The 21,448-nt window shown below is 31.1% G+C and overlaps 1 protein-coding gene across 2 annotated transcripts in view; it reads right to left on the reverse strand.

The window, feature by feature from the left end:
• Positions 1-21,448, reverse strand: part of LOC129224354 (Bardet-Biedl syndrome 1 protein homolog) — a 72,907-nt gene that overhangs the window by 21,430 nt on the left and 30,029 nt on the right. For both annotated transcript variants that reach the window (XM_054858798.1, XM_054858797.1), the window contains exons 5-13: positions 20,228-20,274; positions 14,760-14,801; positions 12,733-12,805; positions 11,135-11,266; positions 10,732-10,838; positions 10,466-10,586; positions 5,049-5,277; positions 4,367-4,525; positions 2,126-2,259 (exon numbers count right to left, since the gene is read on the reverse strand). In XM_054858798.1, the coding sequence (XP_054714773.1) occupies positions 2,126-2,259; positions 4,367-4,525; positions 5,049-5,277; positions 10,466-10,586; positions 10,732-10,838; positions 11,135-11,266; positions 12,733-12,805; positions 14,760-14,801; positions 20,228-20,274 (1,044 nt within the window). The remainder of the gene's footprint in view (positions 1-2,125; positions 2,260-4,366; positions 4,526-5,048; positions 5,278-10,465; positions 10,587-10,731; positions 10,839-11,134; positions 11,267-12,732; positions 12,806-14,759; positions 14,802-20,227; positions 20,275-21,448) is intronic.

Here is a 21,448-nt window from a genome sequence, read left to right on the forward strand (position 1 = left end):
CATTTTTTAACTACATATTACAGTTTCTTCTATACAGAGCAGAATTTTTACTGCATTTTTAAAAAAGCTGTATTATTCAACATAAAATACTGTTGCGATGCACAAAACCAATAATCAATGGGAGAGGAAGAAATAAAATACAACCGTATGGTACGTACAATATTATGTAGTAATAATAAAGAGCTGCTCTATAATAGTATTGTATAGTAGATACTTATATTTATAACTTAAAAATTGAAGATGATTTATGCTGCGCAATCATATCCTTATTTCTAATTTATTTTTGAATAGTATAATTGCTTCGCCTTTACTTTTATAACGTTTCCATTTGTGGTAACACCCCTCTCGGGGTCTTTAAAATACACATTACAAGAGCAGCTTCCAAATTCATACTGTTTTGCAATTTGCTTAGACACTACTCTGCAAACTTCATATAGTAAAACGAATTTCTCTGGACTTTTACTGAATACCTTTTCTTAACTTTTAGTTGTACAAATGGAAGATTTACTCACATCTAAATGTTGTGCTACCTACAATTCACTTTTTAGTTATTCAAACATATCAAGAATCTGTACTTTTTCTTAAATTGTCACAAACTTTCTCTTTTACTTTCCATCTTAACAATCTTTAGATGAAACAGCCTGCTTAGATGACACAATATTTCATCATTTTCACATTTGGAATTTAAAAAGAAATGAAAAATGTGGAGTGATTATTTATACACCCTAACAAAGCGATGTTTAGACTAGTGTGGTGTGGGAGCTTGAAGTTCACGAAACCAATATTTAGTCGACAATAACGAAGCCCACATTTAACACCACGATTCCTTTCTAAGTATTTTCGTGTTACGAGAGAGGAATTCGCATTATCTCTAAAATTCGTTGCTCATAAAAAAATTCTCATTATAGCCATTTCATGTAAGTCAAATCGCGTTGTAGCAGGAGTCGACTGTACTGTTGCTCCCCCTTAAACAAATATCATTGGTTCCAGCACATAATATTCAATTAAGTGGGGTACTTCATTATGCAAGGAAATATTCTTTACATTACGACCCTGATAACTCTTGTTTAAAAACATAATAAATCAGTAGTAATTTAAAAGAAGCAATGAATTTTAGTAGCAATAAATTTTTGAAATAATCTCAATGAACAACAAAATAATGTAGTAATTAAATATTTATATTATTAATATTTACAAAAATTTTGTTAATATAAGCAACTTAAACCTTAAATTTCAAAATCTTTGTTTTGGCACCACATTACGTTTTGAAAAAATTCATAACAGGGGATTGCTTTTTCAAAGTGTTTTTGGAACACTTTTGCATATCCTTTTCAAAACTTTAAAGAACAATTATTTCCACTTAGATTTTCAGTCAGGGCTGGATTTGGAAGTGTGGAGGCCCCGGGGCAACCAAGGAGTGGAGGCCCCTAATCAGGGTTCGAAAAGATCATCTTCAAAAATATCCAATACTTTGATTGTGTATATATCCGATATTTTCGATCAGCACTTTAATAGTTAATGCATCCTGAAGTGTTACTGCTGTTTATTTCTTTATATTATTATAATTATCATTTATAGGAGAGAAAAAACGTAAAATTTGCTAACCCGTAAAAGTTAGGATGTTTTGTAAAAATGTTATTGTGGGGGCCCCTTTGTTGTGGAGGCCCCGGGGCAATAGCCCCGCCTGCCCTCCCCTAAATCCGGCCCTGTTTCAGTGTCTATTATTCCCTGGCTAAGGGGCTACATTTTGACTGTTGTGTTTGCTGGGAAAAGTAAGAATTTCACATTTAAAAGTCTTACAACATTGTGCATAAAAATATCTTTCTGTTTTGCATTTCCATGTTGCTTACTTATTTTTATTTTTTAATTCTTTCATATGTTTTCTCAGGAAGAATACTTGCAAAAGCTGATCAGTCTTATTGTATAATTTGGGAAGCTATTTGATTAAAAGAGGCTGTTTAACTATACGTTTTTGGGAAAATATTCAGCTTTGATGGGTTTTATTCTTATAAGCAGAATATTTCTTCATCTATTACCCGATTAAGCAGGGATGACAGCATTGTTAAACATTGAAAATTCTTTACATTTCTTACATTTTAAATCATGAGACAGATACTTTACATACTTGTGCTGATAACTTCAGAGGATCTACTGCACCGTAGGAGACTGGATTTTGACTAGATGTAAGGGCATTTACATATGATCGAGCAGTTGTAAGACGAAGACGATACAAGTCATGCTGAAAAGCTCTGTGCATAACTGTAAATAATACTAGATTTTAAAGAAAGAAGTAATATGACTAACCACAAAAATATACTGAAATTCATAAAAAATATTGAGTGAATTCTCGCTTTCCTTTACGCTACATGCTTATAAATGAATAAAAATCATTTGCATGATGCAAACCATATTTTAGTATGCATATAAAATACAATGAAAGAAAATTACTTCTATTGATCTACAGCACAAAATTGGGCTACATAAAATTGGGCTACATGAATACATAGTATAGTAGCATACTCTCAATAACTCACTGTCATAGGCAAGCAAAAAAGATAATAAAATTGAGATGGCAAATTAGGTAAAAATATCATGTACAGATTTTGAAAAATCTTATGGAAAAAGGGAGGGGGTAGAGAAAGCATTTTTGCTTGATGTGATAAATTATTTTATTGCAATAATATTTTCATAAATTTTTCAATTTACTATTAAAAATTACATAGTTTAACAAATTGATTGTAATAACAAATCATGCTCATTTTGTTAGATTTTTATAAATTAATGCATAAAGGATTTATATTTTTTTGGTGCAATTTTTTTTTTTTTTTTTTTTGGGGGGGGGGGGTGCGGGGTACCTCCGTGGGATTACATAACCCCCTAAACCTCCAGTGATGTCTCCCCTCCCCAAATAAGTTTTTACAAGTCAGTGCCCCTGGCTGATTGCACTGCCCATGCGCAAGATAACGCTCTTCAATATGCAATCCTTAGTGCCATCATCCGGCTTTTCATTCTCTTACAGTTGCATCAGTCTTCGAAAGTAATTGCCGGACCTTGTATTATTGATACTTGATATGTGTAATAAGGTTTTTTTTTTTAATGTTGCTGAATGCATTACACAAAGTTATTTTCCCAAACTAGTCTGCAATTGCTTGCAAGATGAGAAAAAGTGATTTCTTCGGGTGTACCCTGTATTTGCTCAAAAATAAGTTTATCAGGCTGTGTCGAGGTTTTTGGAGGACTTGACCAGTTTATTTAGAAAAGCTCAGCCAGCTGCATGTATCCTGTGAGCCACAGTTTGAGTGTTGCTGGTGTAAACTAACTAAGATAAAATATTTCAAAAAAATTTAAATTCAAAAATGCTTTACAATTGAAAACATATGTAAAAAAAAACAGCTGGGTCTGGTGATGAGCACTTCGGGCCATTTTCTTTGAATGATGGCAAGTTGCATTCAAAAGATGTTTTTGGAATCCAAATTGTGATAGCATCTTAGCACGTTAATAGTGTGATAGCACATTCTTCATCGGTTAGTTTTCGCCGAGGCATGACAAAACTATAAGGTATAAACCAACCTAAAGTAAGGAGGAAGTCGGAAAGGTATAAACCAACTCCCAAATTTTGTATATAAATTTGACTCCATTATATTATAAAAATCAATGAAACTTTAATTAATATCACACATAAGGTTGTTACACCTCAAGAAGTCGTTGCTCAATTAAATAAAAAATCTATCAAACACGAACTCGTGCGTCTTTTACTTTTCAACAAAGAGATGTTGCTATTCGGCACAGTTTGTGTAAAATGAAATAAATAAATATATTTAACACTTGAAATACATTACGAATATGGATGAGATGTTGCCTTATATATTACAAGAGATGGTCATTATGTGGGAACATTAAAAAAGGAACCGGAATGTCAATAGTGGTCAAGTGAGGATAATAAGGAATTCGTATTGCTCAAAAAAGAAAAAAAAAACTATACATTGGTCAATAATTTTTGGTTGGCTCTAAGCCAGATTTCATACGCCTATAGGTAAATTCGGTCGTGAAGATTAATGAAATGTTTCACCGTGCAGTAAAAAATGGTATGCACTTCTTGGGGGAAATAGGAACACATTATAACATTTTATTTCAAATAAAAACAAAATAAATAAATAAAATGGAAAAATTTGGTATTTCATGTGCATCATTACTGCATACATGTTGCAACAAATAGTCTTTTATCAACTACAATGTTTAAGTACAATTAACTCTTTAAGTGACTGCAATGTAAAATTCCTTAGCATACATCTAAAAGCAGAATTCTACATTGTGGCCACTTAAAGGGTTTTACATAAATTGTCAAAGATTCAATATACATATATACTTATAGAATGTTCTCTTTCTCTCATAGTTTGGTCAACAAATAACTTGGTTTTCTTTGGCAAATTCAGCTTTGTGTTTTGCAAATCTCTTACTGTTTCAGAAATATCTTGGCTTTCAAATTTTGCTGTTCTTTTCAAAATTTTGACTGATAATCCACCACCTAGGAAAAACATAAATGAAATAAAATAATAGTTCAATTATTTAAAATGAAATGTAAAACACATAACTTTTGATAATGCAACTTTTCGAAGACTATTGTTTAAATTCATCAAGCTGTAAATATTTGCAAACATTTATTTTGATGTTTCCTGTGAATTTTTGAGTATACTACATGCATAACAAGTTTAAAAAACTGGCAACTCATTTTATTATACATTGTAACTTGTTTATAAATAAAAAAATTCAATATGAAACACATTACAATTCTAAGAGTGGATTACAGTTCAACTGCTTTTAAAAGTTAACAAAATATTTATGTTATGCTCTCATGATTTGGTGTGCTCTATTAAATGCGATAAATTGAACTTTGAAAAATGCCAAAGAATATGAAAGTAGGAATTTTAACACTTGTGATGAAGATTAAATTTTAATTCAAATAATGTAGATAAATAACAAATCATTGAATAAGTATTTAATAACTGTAGAATTGCAACTAATACAGAATTTCAAATTACACTAATTACCTCGCATACACATCACTAAAGAATTATCTTCACGTCCAAATCTCCCAAACCTTATAGCCGATACAACGTCTTCAGCTGCTAAAACATCTACTAAAAATTTGTCTTGATAAAAATGAACGGTTCCATTGCCCAGAGCCACAGCAACTAGTCGAATTCCCATTTGCATGATGTCCAGTGATTCTAAAGTAACCATATTACTTGGAAGTTTTATGCTCCATTGACATTTACCCTATAAATTACACAGAATTTAACAAAATATACTCTACATTTGAGGCATTTTTTTTTCTTTAAATTAATTTTAAAACATACAGTAAGCACATTTTTTAATAAATAAATTTCCAAAAACACATATTTCAGTTCAACTACTAGGATAAAAGAATTCTAGAGCTGCAATTCCCAACTCAAGGGCCACGGCCCACAAGTGGGCCTCAAACAGTGTGTTACTGGGCCATGAATACTGGTTGAGAATCTGAACCAAAATAAATTTTGGGGTATTAATTACCGTTTTTTGCTAAAATTTATTTGTTGGATATACCGTCACAACTCTCCCTGGCTCATCGCCAATAAGGAACTTTAGGATTACGGTTTCCAATACTCCCTTATAATTGAAGATGAAATCTAATGAATCAAAAACTTCTTTAATGAAAATTCCCACAAACTGCAAGTTAAAAATGTTCCTCCTTTGCTGAACTAGCATAACTAACTAGTGAATTGAAGTACTTGAGAGGCTTTTCGACAACCTACCTATTTGAATGAGACTTTACATTGCAGTTAAAAAAATATATATACTGAAATGCATTGAATGTTGCGAATTATTTGAGACTAAAACTATCCAGTTTCAGTCCAGATTTTGATTCCCTCGGAGGGGAAAAACAGCCCTAAAAATCCCATTGAGCTTGAACTTTGATGACTTGTTCTTGAGTTTCCTTACAGCCAGGGGCGGCAAATAAGGGGGTCAAGAGGGGGCGGTCGCACCCCCAAATTTTTTGAGAGGAATGATAAAAAAAAATGAGCAAATTCAATTTACGTAAATCGCAAATCAATGTTCATGAAAAAAAATCTTGCTGGTTCTCTAATGGGGTTGATGAAACTTGACACATTTCCAGACATGAATGAGCAAGTGTTTTCCGTTTTTTGAATGATTAATTCGAAATTCATCAAGCCTTTACTGGCCTTTTCAGAGCAGAAAAAACTGATGAAGAATCAAGGTTAATTTTAACTGAAGACGTACTTTCCTCATATAGGCTAAATATTTCATTCTTGTGTACTCTGTAACAATGGTTATGAGAGGCCCGTGCAGTGGTGTAGCTGCCTGATATTCACAAGAAAATACCTTGGTATTTTACGTTCATTGTTATGGTCATATTTTAAGTGTGTTAAATTAGTGTTCATCATTTGCTTCTGCTAGAAACACATTTCAACTACTCAATGCATAGTACGCTTTCATAGCTACTTCTTAAAAATACAGGATATTTTTGAACAAAAATATTTCACATCAACAAATACCTTTTCTTGGGGCACTTTAACAATACAATCTCGGAGCGACACAAGAGTTTCTTCAAGAGAGAACACAAGATGGTCTTTTAAACCATAAAAACCCTCCTCGATAATTTCAAAGCTATGATTTTGGAAAACAACTCTTTCAATAGTTAAAAAGCTAATGTCGTTTAACATATCTTCGTTTGAATTTTGATTTGCTTTGTTTGTATTGAGGACAGTTTTTGAATAATGCTTTCTTCAACCAGCTAATCTCAATTTTTGGACTGTTCAAACTTTAGTTCAAGCTACAAATGAAACTATTGATAAATTTCGCGTAGATGTATATTTCAACCAAGTGTAGATCTTTTCCAAAAAATTCTTACTCCAAGACAATTTTAAAAAGGCGCAGAGAATATTTAAATGAATTTAGAAGAGGTGACAGAAATGCACATGATGATGTAAAATCAAACATTGATTTAACATATTGTAAAAAAGAACAGATTCAGTTTCTAATGAAATTAACACAATATTTGATATAAAAATTTTCTTGTATCATTATCTCTATATTCCTGTACTCTATAGTATTTGGCTTGGATATTGAAAACAAAATATAAAATGTTTCAATTATAAAAAAAAATTATAGCATGAGGCAAGAATTGTTTAGAGACTAGACTATTCAATGGTGAAAAATAAAGACCATCACAATTTTTCAAATTACCTGGGTGGTCATTCCAAGCTCGTCAGCTTGCGAGATCGAGATTTTCGCTCACGTGATTGGTTGTGACGTAGAAATGTCGCAAAGTAGTATTCTAATCTACTCGAACCTGGAATGACCGTCCTGCGTGATTTTGAAGCGCAAGATGTGTTTTCATACTTAACTTCGTTACTTCAATTATTTTTCAACTATTCCAATCAGTTCATCTAGTAGAGAAAATTCATTTTCGTGTCTCAGGGGGTTAGAAAATTATTTTCAAAGCTCAATAGGGGAAAAACAAAGCTTACGGGAAAAAGAGCATGACACTGAGCATTGCTGGATTAGGAAGAAGATTTCCAGTTATTCTGTATTTAAAAAATCAAGCATTAAAACTTTATTAAAAGATGAAAACTAATATCAAGATACTTTGCATGATAACATTATTATAAAATGAATTACAAACTTTCTCATAAAAATTTAAGTTGTTTTTCGACACTATTTTTATTAATTCTAAACCCATATCATCATTACTTGCTGTTAGCCAATATGTGTTTTGTTCCATACTGAGGTATAATTCATATTTGAGAAACTCGCCCCCCCCCCAAATGATATGCTGAAATGCAACAGCAATCCCCCCCCCTCCCACCCGAAAGCAAATTTTGGCTTTAAAGTAATGTATTTGTTAGTGGGACTCAATCGTGTTTTCTACAAAACTGGTGGGTCGCACAATCAAAAAGGTTGGGAACTGCTGCTCTAGAGTAACATTTAATTTGCTTTTAGGTTACTGTAAAAGCACTTATTTTCACAAGGCTTTAACATTCATGAGGTCATCAAACTTGCAAAAATTTAAGCCTCACAAAATATTTCTATTTCATATATGCAATCAACTTTTGGTTCAGCTCATGTAAAATTCACAAAATGTTCAGCTTGCGAAATCACCCATATCTTATCTTCATTTTGGCGAAAATTGCTGCTCACGAAAATGAGTGCTATTACAGTATATCATGCTATATTATTATAAACGTAAGCAATATAATTATATAATTTGTATTACAATCGAGTTCAATATTAAATCCTACATAAGTAAATTTTCACTAAATCAGAAAACTGTGTCAGAGGAAAACAAATCACATTAATTTATCTAGTACTCACAAATGTCGGATTCTTTGAACAAATTTATAACATGAGTATCTTCATTTTTCATGCTTAAATTTATTTCTAAACTTAATTTAAATACTTAACTAAATATATTGTAAGATTTAATCAAAACAGATTTTTTTAAAGAAAGCCTCTCACTGCTCTGAAACTAAACTTAGTTTCAGAGCACATGTCAGAGTACCTCTTGAAAAACATCCATGATCACAACTTGCCTTGCTATACACTTTAAACAATATATTATAGTGAAATCCCATTATAACAAATACCGATGCAACTAAATATTTGTTACAAAAAAAAATGTTTTTAAACCCATTAAGATAACATATAAATCTTGTTGTAATGAAATGAATTTCTTCAAAAATTCGTCACAACGAAATGTTTTTCTCAATGCAAGTTTGAATCATAGGTGCCCATGTGGGGGGGGGGGAGGAGGGGCAAGTGCTGGCTCACCCCCCCCCCTCCAGAAATTAGAATTTCCTCTTGTTTTTAGTACTTTTTTCTTTGCAAAACTGAAAAAACATTTCTTCTCCAGCCATTAATGAATAAGTTATTAAAAATGACAAATTTTAATGAATAAGTTATCAAAAATGACAAATTTTAATAACTCTAATCTGTACTGAAATTGGTTTCCATGGGGAAAATATATGAGCACTACCTTAAAATTTTACATATGGGCGATCATGGTTTGAATATTTGTACTTAATACAATTTCCTGAAATTAAAAACGACTGTCATAAGTCTAAACATGAAAACTTCATTTGTACTTTCAAAACAGAGTCATTCAAGGTGGAAATCCACTTTTGCTGAAACGTAAGCTGATGTGTGACAACAAAAACCACGGTCTAGTCATGTGCAGTCAATTTCTGTGCACCAGACCTGAGGCACCCCTTGATTTTACAAGGGGTTCAGCAGGATTTCAACTGTTCTTTTGATCAGTATAAGTGACTTCATAAATTAGAATCTTTTATATTGTCCTCTGGGACCAAATCTCTTGTATAAAAAAAATAGCACTTTTTGTGAAGACGACCATTGAATGAAAGGTCAATATCTATATTTTTCTCTTAGCTTTTTCTGACTAGCTAATGTGTTTAATTACATTTTATATCGTTAGTAATGGTAAATGTTACAGATTTAAATTATATTAGAGTGTAGATTGGCAAAATTAACACTTTCATAAATATAAAGAAAATTTTAAGATGATTTTGTTACAACAAATATTCGGTTACAACAAAATATTTTATCGGTCCCATCGGGTTGGTTGTAATGGGATTTCACTGTATATTAATTATCTTCACTTGGTAAAACAAAAAGTTTACTTTTATGAACAAATAGTAAAATTGAGAATCAATATAATTAAATAAAAATATACAGAGAAATTACAAACACATGTGTGGTTTTTTATTCATTTTATCCACCCAAAGTTTTTTACTTGGATTATTTATGTCCTAAATTATGCAGTGAAAACATTTCTATGTTAACTCTGAAAAGTATGCCTGCAATGTGATTGCTTAGCCATGAATTTAATTCAATTATGTTGATTTTCTACTTTATTAAAGCCAATAACTGCATTCGTTTTTTTTTTTTTTTTAAGTTACAACGAATTACAATATTAAAGGGGAAAAAATACTATATCAAAGAATTTTGCAATGCCGAAACCATATGGAACATTACAGCCAACAAAGATATGGGTTTGAAACGTTTCTCTTTTCTGAAAGAAAAGTAAAGCAAGCAAGTCCAGAAGCAACAGTTTTGACTATTTTACACTGCTTCCAAAAGTTTAAGCTATTAATTTTAAATAGTTTCTAAAACAGTGATAAGGTTTGGTTTTCATTGAGTAAACAGTACTTGGGTTAAATAATAACCAAATTAATTAACTTCTAATTTGATTGCACTGAAACTATCCTCATGAAAAATTCAATATCAAGTGTGATCTGAATTTTAAAATAAAAGTTTCAATCATATATTGTTTAAAATGTTATTTTAGATTTTTAAAGATGTTTTCGCATTTTTTTAAAAATGAAACCAGTAAAACAAAAAAAAAAATTTCCAGCATTTGAAGAAAAAAAAAACCATTTATATCTCTAACCTTATTATTATAGCTACTCAGCATGTCATCCATGGTTCCAACGATAATATTATTGTTGACTCTTTGTAAACCAACGCATTGTGACTTCAACTTTGCACAGAAGCGAGCTGACTTATATCCCCTAAAAAAATTTTTAAAAAAAAGAAAAAAAGAAAATTGAAAAAATTTTAAAAAATCAAAAATTAAATTGACAATAGGAAAAAAAATTCTAACATAAAAAAATCTTAATTTTACGTCATAGATCGATTAGATTTTCTGTTTCTTACCGTTTCAAAGTATAAAGGCAGCCATCACGACAAGCTACAATAATCCTAAATTCAACATCAAATAAACCGCTGACATCCATAAAAACAGGCACACTTGGCACAGACATCTAAAGGGGAAATTTTCAAATACAAATATTTAAATAAAAGGAGAAGGAGAGAGGAAGTCAGATTTTTTAACATAATTTAAATCCTCCTATAGGTTAAAGGCATCCAGAACTCAGAGCAGTATCAAATAACAAAAATTGAAATCTGAAAATTACAAAAAGAATCAGATCCATTGCATCCTGGTTGCAACAAGTGTAAAATGTTTCATTTATTGTTATTATTTCTATTCAAATTGCATTTAAAATGAAGAGTAATAAATGACACTTAATAAATTAAAACATTAAGTTCGAAAACTTACAGCTGACAAAATTGTGAAGGCGTCAGGTTCTAAAACATAAACATTTTGATTTTCAGTTCCGAGAACTAAACAGCTTACGGCATCTTCTTCTGCCATCGATTTTTTCATAGAATTCAATGATGTAACAACAGTCTGAAACAAGGTTTTTTAATGTTATATTCTTACATTTAAGTTAATGTTAAGAAGCAAAGAGAAAAAAACTTTAAAATTTAATCAATACAATAAATGTACTGCGAATCATGAATGTTTCTTTGAAATAAAAACATGTACAGTAGAGTTTCGAAAATTCGAGATTCTGCTTAATCCAAAATGCTTCGTTTAGATTTTAAGTTTAATTTTTTTGGAGCTAAAAATTTGATTTTCATTAAAACCTCAAAACAGAAAACTTTTGCTACTGTAAAACTTTTGAACTGCATACAGTAAATAATAAAAATACATTGAGAGGTTGGTTTCAACAACACTCCCTAAGTGGCACAAAATTTTCATCAACCACAAGATGTATATTGAAAGATGCCTTGAAGATAATTACTTGATATATAAAATTGACATTGATTTGCCACAGAGAACATGTTAACATCCTTTTTGGAGTGATCAGTGTTTGTAACTTTATAACCCCTGGCAAAGTACTTTTCTTAGAACTACTCACGTCAACATATAGCAACCCTTTTTTGTACAGTAAGAAAATGGCTATTGTAAAACCGCCACCCTGCAAATTGCAATAAACGATTACAGTCTATTCACTCGCTTGAAAATTATTTCATCTAACACCACACATGGAGAATCCGTTTGTAATCAAAAAAGGAGGTGCACAACTTGAGGCCAGCACCAGGGAAATTGAAACTTTTCTACAACTAATAGTTTTTGTGTAATCCAAGATTTATACATACAAACAGATACATATTGATACATACATCATGACAAAACTCGTCAAAATGGATTCAGGAGCAGTCAAAATGAATGTTTTGATTGCCTTGCACACATATATTTGTACGGATATCAAGGAAAAATTAAGTCAAAAATACATTTAGAGGAGATTAAAATGAAATTTATGTTGAAATTTTTGGGTTAAATTTTTCGTGAAACAATAATTCCTTTTCTTAATACAAGGGAGTAAAAGGTGCTCCTCCTTATTTCTTTTGAGTAATGTAAATTTTAAATCTAGAAGATTTTTCCTGATAATCCTAGGTGAGGTGAGCCCCAATTATCTTGGGTTTTCAAGACTCCACTGCACAATAAAAAATGTAGCATTATAATGCAGTGCCTGAAGTCTTAATAAAGATATATAGCAGCATTGCTAAAAGCTGCGGTAGATGGGCCACACCAAGAAAAGATGTGCTCTCACTTCTACTGAAAACCAAGCAAAACTGTTCTTAATAAACTACTTAACTACTTGTATTTTACTACAAGACACAAAATTACATATAAACAGTCTAAAAGAGGAATCTTGTAAATTACTTTCTTTAAAAAATAGAATTAACATTTTAGCATCATATATATTCAGAACATTTTCATGTAGGATAAGGGTTGACATTAAAAAAAAAAAAGTCATGCATAATGGCATAAAATGTATTATGCCTTAAGTATGCCTTTGAACTTACTTGCTTTTTTAATGGGAACTGCTTATGCAAATGAAAAAACTCCTCCAATTCATCTTGATCTAGCATTAAAAACCTAATTTTAAAAAAAATTCAAAGTTATATTCACAAAGCAAGACAAAATTAAAATCTATACGGTGAAATCCCAATTTTATGTTTTACAAAGAACTAGGTTTAAAAAAAAAAACCCCGTAAAATACGAAAAATACTTAGAAAGCAAAATCAAAAAGAAATAAACTTAACAATAACAAATGAAAAAGGGGTAATAACAATGAATCTTTAAAAGGTAAAATATCTGTATTTTAGGAAAAGAATATTTTTTACATAACATTTTAGATCATTTCAATACAATTAGTTGCGAATCCGAGGCTTTTGGTTGAAAATAATTCGTAAAAGTGGATTGTTTTTAGTGATTGAGTTTTAAGCAAATGCTGCATCTTCAAAGACTGAAATACTTTGCAAGTTTTGTGATGGCCTTTGTGAGGAAGAAAACAGCCTCACTATTTGTAGGATCTTTAATGCAATATTGAAAGAAGGAATGGGGTGTGCTTCCACTTCTTTTTGTCCATCTTGATTGGTGAACGAAAAGTTCATAAAGACCGGCGACAGATGGAGCAGTAGCAGTTTTGTTTTCATAGATTTACTTTCAATAGAGTGGATTAGCTTTAAACGCACAAAAGGAAACACCTTGCTTATTTTAGAATATTTTTTTTTTTGACCTAACGAGGAAAATGTAAAATGCGGGAAATTCATGAATAACTAATTTTTCATCCAGGTTAAACTAACATCACAGTAAACTCCCGATTATCAGGGAAATTGAATTGTACAAGTGCTAGGAATAAGAAAAATTGCGGATAAACCGTAAAAAAGGCTAAAATGAGGGACTAATAAGGGAAAAATTGTTGTTTCTCAATAACTTGGCTGTATTGATGCATAATACTTTCTACAAACAGTGAAAATATATATAGTACAGTAACCGAACAGAATTTAACATCAGTAAAGAACAAGAGTATGTACCATGAAGAAAGCACAATAAACCAATACATAAATAAATAAATAAATAAAACAACTGAGTTTAACTTTACAATTTTAAAAAAAAATAGTAATTGGTGTTTCCTTTTTGCAATGAAAATACATGTTCCTGATTCTTGAATGACTAGCGGATAATCAGGAGTTTTCTGCATTAGTATACGGAAAAACTTGGACCTGATTAAAAAAACGTGAAATGTGGGGAAACATACATTCAGGGTAAGTAAAATCGAGGAAAGTCTTACTTGCAAACAGGTAAAAAAATTTAATTTCCACAAATATCACAGTTATGCAAAAGTGCACAAATAAATCCAGTAAAGATGGCATTTTCAAATCATACTTTCATTACTTTCTGTTTTATGTAACTTACTTAAAACGGATCGTTGTCACTCAATTCATACTAAAGAATTACTGTATATAAATCTAGTTGTTAAAGTTTAACCTTTACTGATCGGTTGCAGCAATGTAGTAACTACAGAGATATCTGATAAGGATTTTTGATTTATAAGTACAAGATCAGATAATGAATAACAGCATAACTGTGCAAAGAAAACGCAAGTGCAACATTTTTGCAGAGAAGGCATTTTGAAGAACATTTCTGCTAAAAAAAACTGACACAAAACTGTTATGGGAGTGCAAATGATATGCAATTAGACTAAGACACAATAAAAGTTTCAAACTCAAAAAACTTATAAACAAAAAAAGCCTAAATTTTTTATAGTTAACATTGAGTTAACCAATCTGGTTCAAACATATATTTTCATGATCTATAGGAATTCATTTTATTACTCAAATAATAATAATAATAAATAAATATATAAATTTTTATATGCTTAAGAAGTGGGAAGAATTGAGACAATGACTTTTTTCTCCCTTGTTCTTCATTTTAGTTCTGTTTGTGTTTTAATTTGTCAACTTCTCTGCCCTTTGAAATAAATGAATAAACATTTAAGAACAAAATTAAAAATTAAAGAAACAATTTTAAGATTTCTTTGGCTTACCTTTGTGATCTTGCAGTCAAAAATGATTCCCCAACTTCAGCCCTATGAAAATAAACTAGTTTGAGAACACTTTTTTCAAAGAAGGCGATATTATATTATCTATTTTAGCTTTAAATTTGTTTTTTAGAGCTCATGTTTTAGCTCATGACAATCATTATTATCTTTTCATTTCGCAAAAGTTAAAATTTATACTAAAACTATCAACAGTAAAACCAAAATTTTCAAATTCAAGCAAACAATAATACATTGGAAGTTATTGAAATCTCAAAAGCAGTAAGGAGTTTGTAAGCAAACAAAATTAAGGAGAAATATTTTCGCGTTTGAAATTGATGTCTATACAAATCTCTAAAATTGTTGAACAAGAGTGAAACTATTGGATTGGTGTATAATTATCAGGTGTTTCATTAATGTGTTGTACTTTAATAAAAATTTACAATATTTTATAAATTAATGAATGAAAATGTCATTCTACTTTTAGTCTTTAAAATGCATGTGAATAATCATTTTCAAATTCATCATACTATGCTGCACTACTTTCAGAAAGGATAGAAAGCAACATAGTCATTTTAGTCTCAACGAACTTCACAAACTAGGCACAAACAGCAAAATCCGATGCAGAGAATGGTTTGCCCATTACAACTATGCTAAAACTAGCTTGAAAGGCAAGCTAGAAAAAGGTCAACCATCAAACTTTAACGACCATACACTTTTGGTAGCAGTGGAAAGGGGCGAAAGATTGATAACACAAATGCTGCCCCACAACTTCAACATGGACCATTCAAACATCATTCATTGTCTCAAAAAGCTTGGAAAGGTATGGAAATTAGCCTCCACAAACTCAGCGACAATAAGAAGAGCTTGAACGCCAACAAGAATGCCTGATAATTATGCACCAGCCCAATGATAACCACGTAAGTAAAGGAAGGAGTTAAAATGTTTACTTTTGTGTGAAAAAAATCAAAAACATCATGAAATGGCAAAAAATTGCAATACAAACTGTAGATCTGCTTTGGGATAACCAGGAACCTTCTTTTCAATGCGGGAAAAAACAAGCTTAAGCTGAAAAAGGCATTCAACAAAAGCTTTAGTTGGATGAATTTTCATTCATAAGCTTTGTTTTTTTCTTTGCATTGAAGTATGGGTTCCTTGAAACTCTAAAACAGATGCTTGAAATTCCTATTGTTATTCATGCAGTTTTAAAGTTGTTGTAGAATGAGTTCAAAATTTACCCAGTAAACTTCATGATTATTTTTTTCTTGTGATTCACTGTTTTTCAGGGTTGGGTTAAAGGCAGGTCTGTCATTAGTGAGATTAGAGGGTCAGTTACCCCCTACCCCTCGAACTTAAAATACATTACATTTGTGTAGGTATTTTTCAGTTTTTTCCCCCATAATATATATTGATTAAGTATCGTCTATCCCTTTCCCTGAAAAACTTTGAAATAATAAACCTGATTAAAGAGAAAACTATGAAGTGACGGTCCTGACTAAGTGTAACAGGCATGAAAGTACAAGTTAAAAAGTAATTGTTTTCTTTATTGACCACTATCTGACAGAATGCATGGATTTTTATACTCTTGAATTCAGAAATTTTATTATTAATATAATTACTAGAAATTGCCCGTCATGGTGTGACGGGAGAAAATTGTTTCTACAGTTGAACGAAGAATTGTCTGTTTGGTGATATTTTGATGGTTGAAATTTTGACCCTAACACCAGTGGATTAACCCTAATTTCTAGTAGATAGTGTTAATTGTTTTGCTTTCGAGCCATTCCATTTCAGATCAGGCAGGGTCTGTCACATGACCATCACCGATTTTTTTGAAAAAAATTACAGTAGTTATAACTAAGCGACATATGAAATATCCCAAAAGGATTTTGCAAGAAAAAATTTTTCTCTTCAGTTACAGCCTATTAAAATTCTGCACAAAATCCGCCATTTTGTAAAAAACCGGCTAAACACTCCATTTGAAATGGACACTATTTCAAAAGTATTTAACCTATTCGAATAATTCTTTTTTCTAAAAATAAATAAGGACCCATATATCCTCTAGACATCATTTTTGAAAGTTTAGTTAGATTTTTTAATAAAGAAAAAAATTCATTTTTGCCGCGAAAAAACTGCATTTTTACCGATTTCATGATTTTTTTCTCCATGGAAAAAATGTTTTTTTTACTAAACGGAGATGGCAGTCTAAAGCCGTTATACGATAGTTTCATAATATATTTTATTAGAATCCTTGGATGCATACAGCCTCGGAAATAAAATTTTAAATTTTGAAAATTTTCAAAAATTAGTGATTTTTGAAGTGATTTTACTCAAAAAACACATTTTTTAAAAATCTAAAAATTGGCTCACTTGAACCCCATATAATGCTTAACAAGTGGATAGACACCGCATCCAGTATTTTTTCCCATAAAATGTTTTATGATTTTTTGAAAGTGACCTTATCGCCCATGGCATGCATGTAAAATAAAAATTTCTAATAATTTCAGTCACTGAAAATCTGATCATATTAATGAATTAATGCCTAATAGCTACAATGATGGTGCACTTTATCAGCAACAAATAAAATTTTACTGACTTTTAATAATATAGCAATATCAAACCACTTTTGATGACCCAGTCAATTCGTCTTTTTGTAAGACTCTGTGTGTAGCCTTTAGATAGAAGAGCCTTTGGTGATTATATTAATGACTAATTCAGTGGCTCCTAAAAGCGTTCGTACACCTTGAAATTTTGTAGTAAAACCAAAATAACGCAAAACTGAATTCGAATATGTAGTCCAATTTTTTTTCACATCATTCCTATGCCATTCTGAATAAAACCCAGCAGTTTTTTTCAAAATATCTGATTACCCAGTCGATTCGCCTTTTTGTATTTCGTTATATAAATATATTTTTCTGTTGATCAGCGCCTAATTGTTATGGGAGCTGAGCTCCCATACTTCCTTATTTGTTTAACTCGAATTTTTGTATTTTTGACCGAATTCAGGCCACTTAAGCATTAAAACAAGTTCTGAAGACTATAGGGATCCTGCACTTCTTTTGTTAGAAATTGGATCCCTGGCTATAATAGTCACCTTTAGTGAGATCTGTTTGGTTACCTCAACTTACAACCATGTTCAATTGATTACTTCTCTCATAAAACAGGTGGGCTTTTTAAATTCTTAAACTACAAGTGAGTTTTACGGTTTGAATTTAGTATAAATATTCTTACGTATAAAAGTAATCATACGAGGTAGGATCCAAAAATTATGTGACAACATTCGCCAATGACAACCAAAGCACGAAATTAAAATTAATCGTTTTAAATGCATTGTATTGTTCTTCCCTTTGATGATTTCCCCTGTCGTGTAATTGAGTTGAAGAGAATGACTATTGAAAGAGAAAAAATATGATTTGTTGCTGCATATGAAAGTAACGGTGAATGCATAGCTTTGGAGACGAAATAAACTAATATTTATTTTTAAAAAAAGGAAAGATTTTAACTGTTACTGATAAAGTACATCATTATCATAGCTAGTCATTAATATTATCACCAAAGGCTCTTCTACCTATAAACTACAGATAGAGTCTTACGAAAAGACGAATTGACTGGATCATCAAAAGCAGTTTGTTACTGATATATTATTAAAAGTCAGTAAGATTTTAGTTGTTCCTGATAAAGTGCACCGTTTTTGTAGCTATTAGGCATTAATATAATCAGATTTTCAGTGACTGAAATTATTAGACATTTTTATTTTACATGCATGCCATGGGCGATAAAGTCACTTTCAAAAAATCATAAAACATTTTATGGGAAAAAATACCGGATGCGGTGTCTATCCACTAGTTAAGCATTATATGGGGTACAAATGAGCAAATTTTTAGATTTTTAAAAAATGGGTTTTTTGAGTAAAATCACTTCAAAAATCGCTAATTTTTGAAAATTTTCAAAATTTCAAATTTTATTTACGAGGCTGTATACACTCAAGGATTCTAATAAAATATGTTATGAAACTATCATATAAGGGCTTTAGACTGCCATCTCCGTTTAGTAAAAAAAACTTTTTTTCATGGAGAAAAAAAATCATAAAATTGGTAAAAATGCAGTTTTTTGGCGGCAAAAATGAATTTTTTTCTTTATCAAAAAACCTAACTAAACTTTCAAAAACGATGTCTAGAGGATATATGGGTCCTTATTTATTTTTAGAAAAAAGAATTATTCGAATAGGTTAAATACTTTTGAAACAGTGTCCATTTCAAATGGAGTGTTTTGCCGTTTTTTTCCAAAATGGCGGATTTTGTGCAGAATTTTAATAGGCTGTAACTGAAGAAAAAAATTTTTTCTTGCAAAATCCTTTTGGGATAGTTCATATGTACCTTAGTTGTAACTACTGTATTTTTTTCAAAAAAAATCGGTGATGGTCATATGAATTTTTCATACCTGCCTGCCTGATTTGAAATGGAATGACTCTTTCTTCGTTTTCTTAAAATGAAAGTTTCACCAGTTAAACAGTTAAGTTACTGGATCAAGTTCAGCCTTTCCTTGCATGTTAAACATTACCCAAACATATTATTAAATTATCATGCCATGGCTCGAGTTTCATTGTTGAAACACCCGGGTTACTTGATCATCTGCTATTATTTATATGAGGATTACGTGGAGGATTAGGTAAGACAGACCACATCTCCCTTCGTACAGCTCAATACAAAGTAGCGTATGAAAGATAACTGTTGTTTAACTGGAAAAAGTGTTTGTCAAGTAGGCACAAGCTGTTAAATGTAAAAAGTTCATTGTTTCATCTGAAGAACATAGGGAGCAGTCAGGTATGTCGGTGATGCCTATATGGTGGAAGTGCTTCCAAAGGTAATCATCTTTATTGAAAATTCTAAAATTAACAGAAAAAACCTGCCGAGGATGATCCATGGAGACAGGATTGTGGAGAAAGCTGGACCACATCTTCCCCACAGCATCCAAAGCCTAGGATTTTTTCTTTTTTTTAAGTACTGGAAGCTTTAAAAATGATGGAAGAAATTTGGCTTTAAGGAAGAACAGGGCATCTGTAAGTTTGCATCCTTGGTTAATTGATCGGCACTTTCGTCATCAGGAATATCACAATTGCTGGGGATCCACCCATTCAGAAATATGTTAGCTACATCATTTTTAGCACATTTATAACATTCACATTTGAAATGTCTTGGATTATATTGTTTTACATGAGGAAAGCATAAAAGGAACCACTAACACAAATTTGCTGCCAAACTTTTATTTAACAAAATGATAATTCTTTAATTCTCCTTCTCAGTGCTTGGATTTAATTCGATTTCATTTTCTGTTTGTGCAAAAATGCATTTTAAAAATATAACAAAATTGGTTAAATTTGTATTGATTGACACATTTGAGACAAAACAAACAATTATATTAAAAATTATAAGTATGAACAGAATTTTAAAAGCTTGCATTTTTACAGTTTAATTTATTACCTGATATTTTCCAAAAATTCTTTTAACGTATTGATGTCAATTTCTTCCTGAAAGAAGCAAAAACATCCCACTGTAAGTTCATTATGTTGTTACATTGTTTGCCTTAATATAGAATTTGTTAAATTTAAGAATACTACATTTTTTTAACTATTTGCTCTATGATTCAAATATTTGTTTCATTTCAGCTCTAGAAAATCTGTGTGGAAAGAGAAAGCTTTATAAATATATACCTTAAGACTGTGGTTCCCAACCATCTGTTACCCAAATGCCAGTGCTGCAGTTTGAGAGGAATGCTGTACCCCAAAATGGTTAGTTTATTAACTAAAAAATAATGCAAATTTACTGTAAATTAGTTTCAAATCACCTTCTTTTAAAACAATAAATGTCTGCTTTTCAAATTAAATCTGAGAAGTAATCTGGACTGACTTTTTTGGCCTAACCAAATTCCACCACAATTTTCACCCTATAAAAAAGTGCATTGTTCTAAATATTTTTTTCCTAATGACTACACTGCCAAGAGTCACATTTCATATTAAAATGAATCTCATGTGTGGGCCAGAACATATATAAAATTTTAATATATTAAATATTTTTCTGGAAATTACAGAAGAGGTTAGCAAATTTAAAACCAAGAATTGTTGCAATTATTACTACAGTTATAAATCAATCACAATACTTCAAGTAGTGTAGCAAAAAATATTAATTTTCTGAAACAAAATTGAAAATTTTCATACATACCAGAGTGAACACTTTAAATAGTTTTTTTCCCAGTGGCAAAAAGTTTTGTAGCTGTCTGCGACAAGCTTTTAGAACTTCATAATCTGTGTGCAAAATTTCGAGAGTGGTTTCAATAAAAAAAAAAAAAAACAGTCTTTTTAAATAATTATTTTTGAAATAAGGCAGGACCCCCCCCCCCCAAGACGATGGTTCACTTCCCCAAATTCTTTGAAGCATTCACCTCCCAAGAAAGAGACCCCCCCCCCCCCCCCCAACTGAGACAAAAATCTTTCTCAAATTACCTCCTAAAAATTTCAATGGTGCAATCTAATGACCCCTCACCCCTCTGTCCTTGGTGGGCACCTGACAATTGCATTTTAGAAGCCTATGATAAACAGTTCATTAATATCTATAGACACATTGCAGAAAAACTAAAATTAAACCATCTATTCAGCAGTTAAGTTTTTGGCTCAAACAAAAACAGAATTTCGTTTTAAAATGGTG

Source organism: Uloborus diversus, chromosome 6 (assembly GCF_026930045.1).
Source record: "Uloborus diversus isolate 005 chromosome 6, Udiv.v.3.1, whole genome shotgun sequence".
In the NCBI taxonomy this organism is placed as follows: domain Eukaryota; kingdom Metazoa; phylum Arthropoda; class Arachnida; order Araneae; family Uloboridae; genus Uloborus; species Uloborus diversus.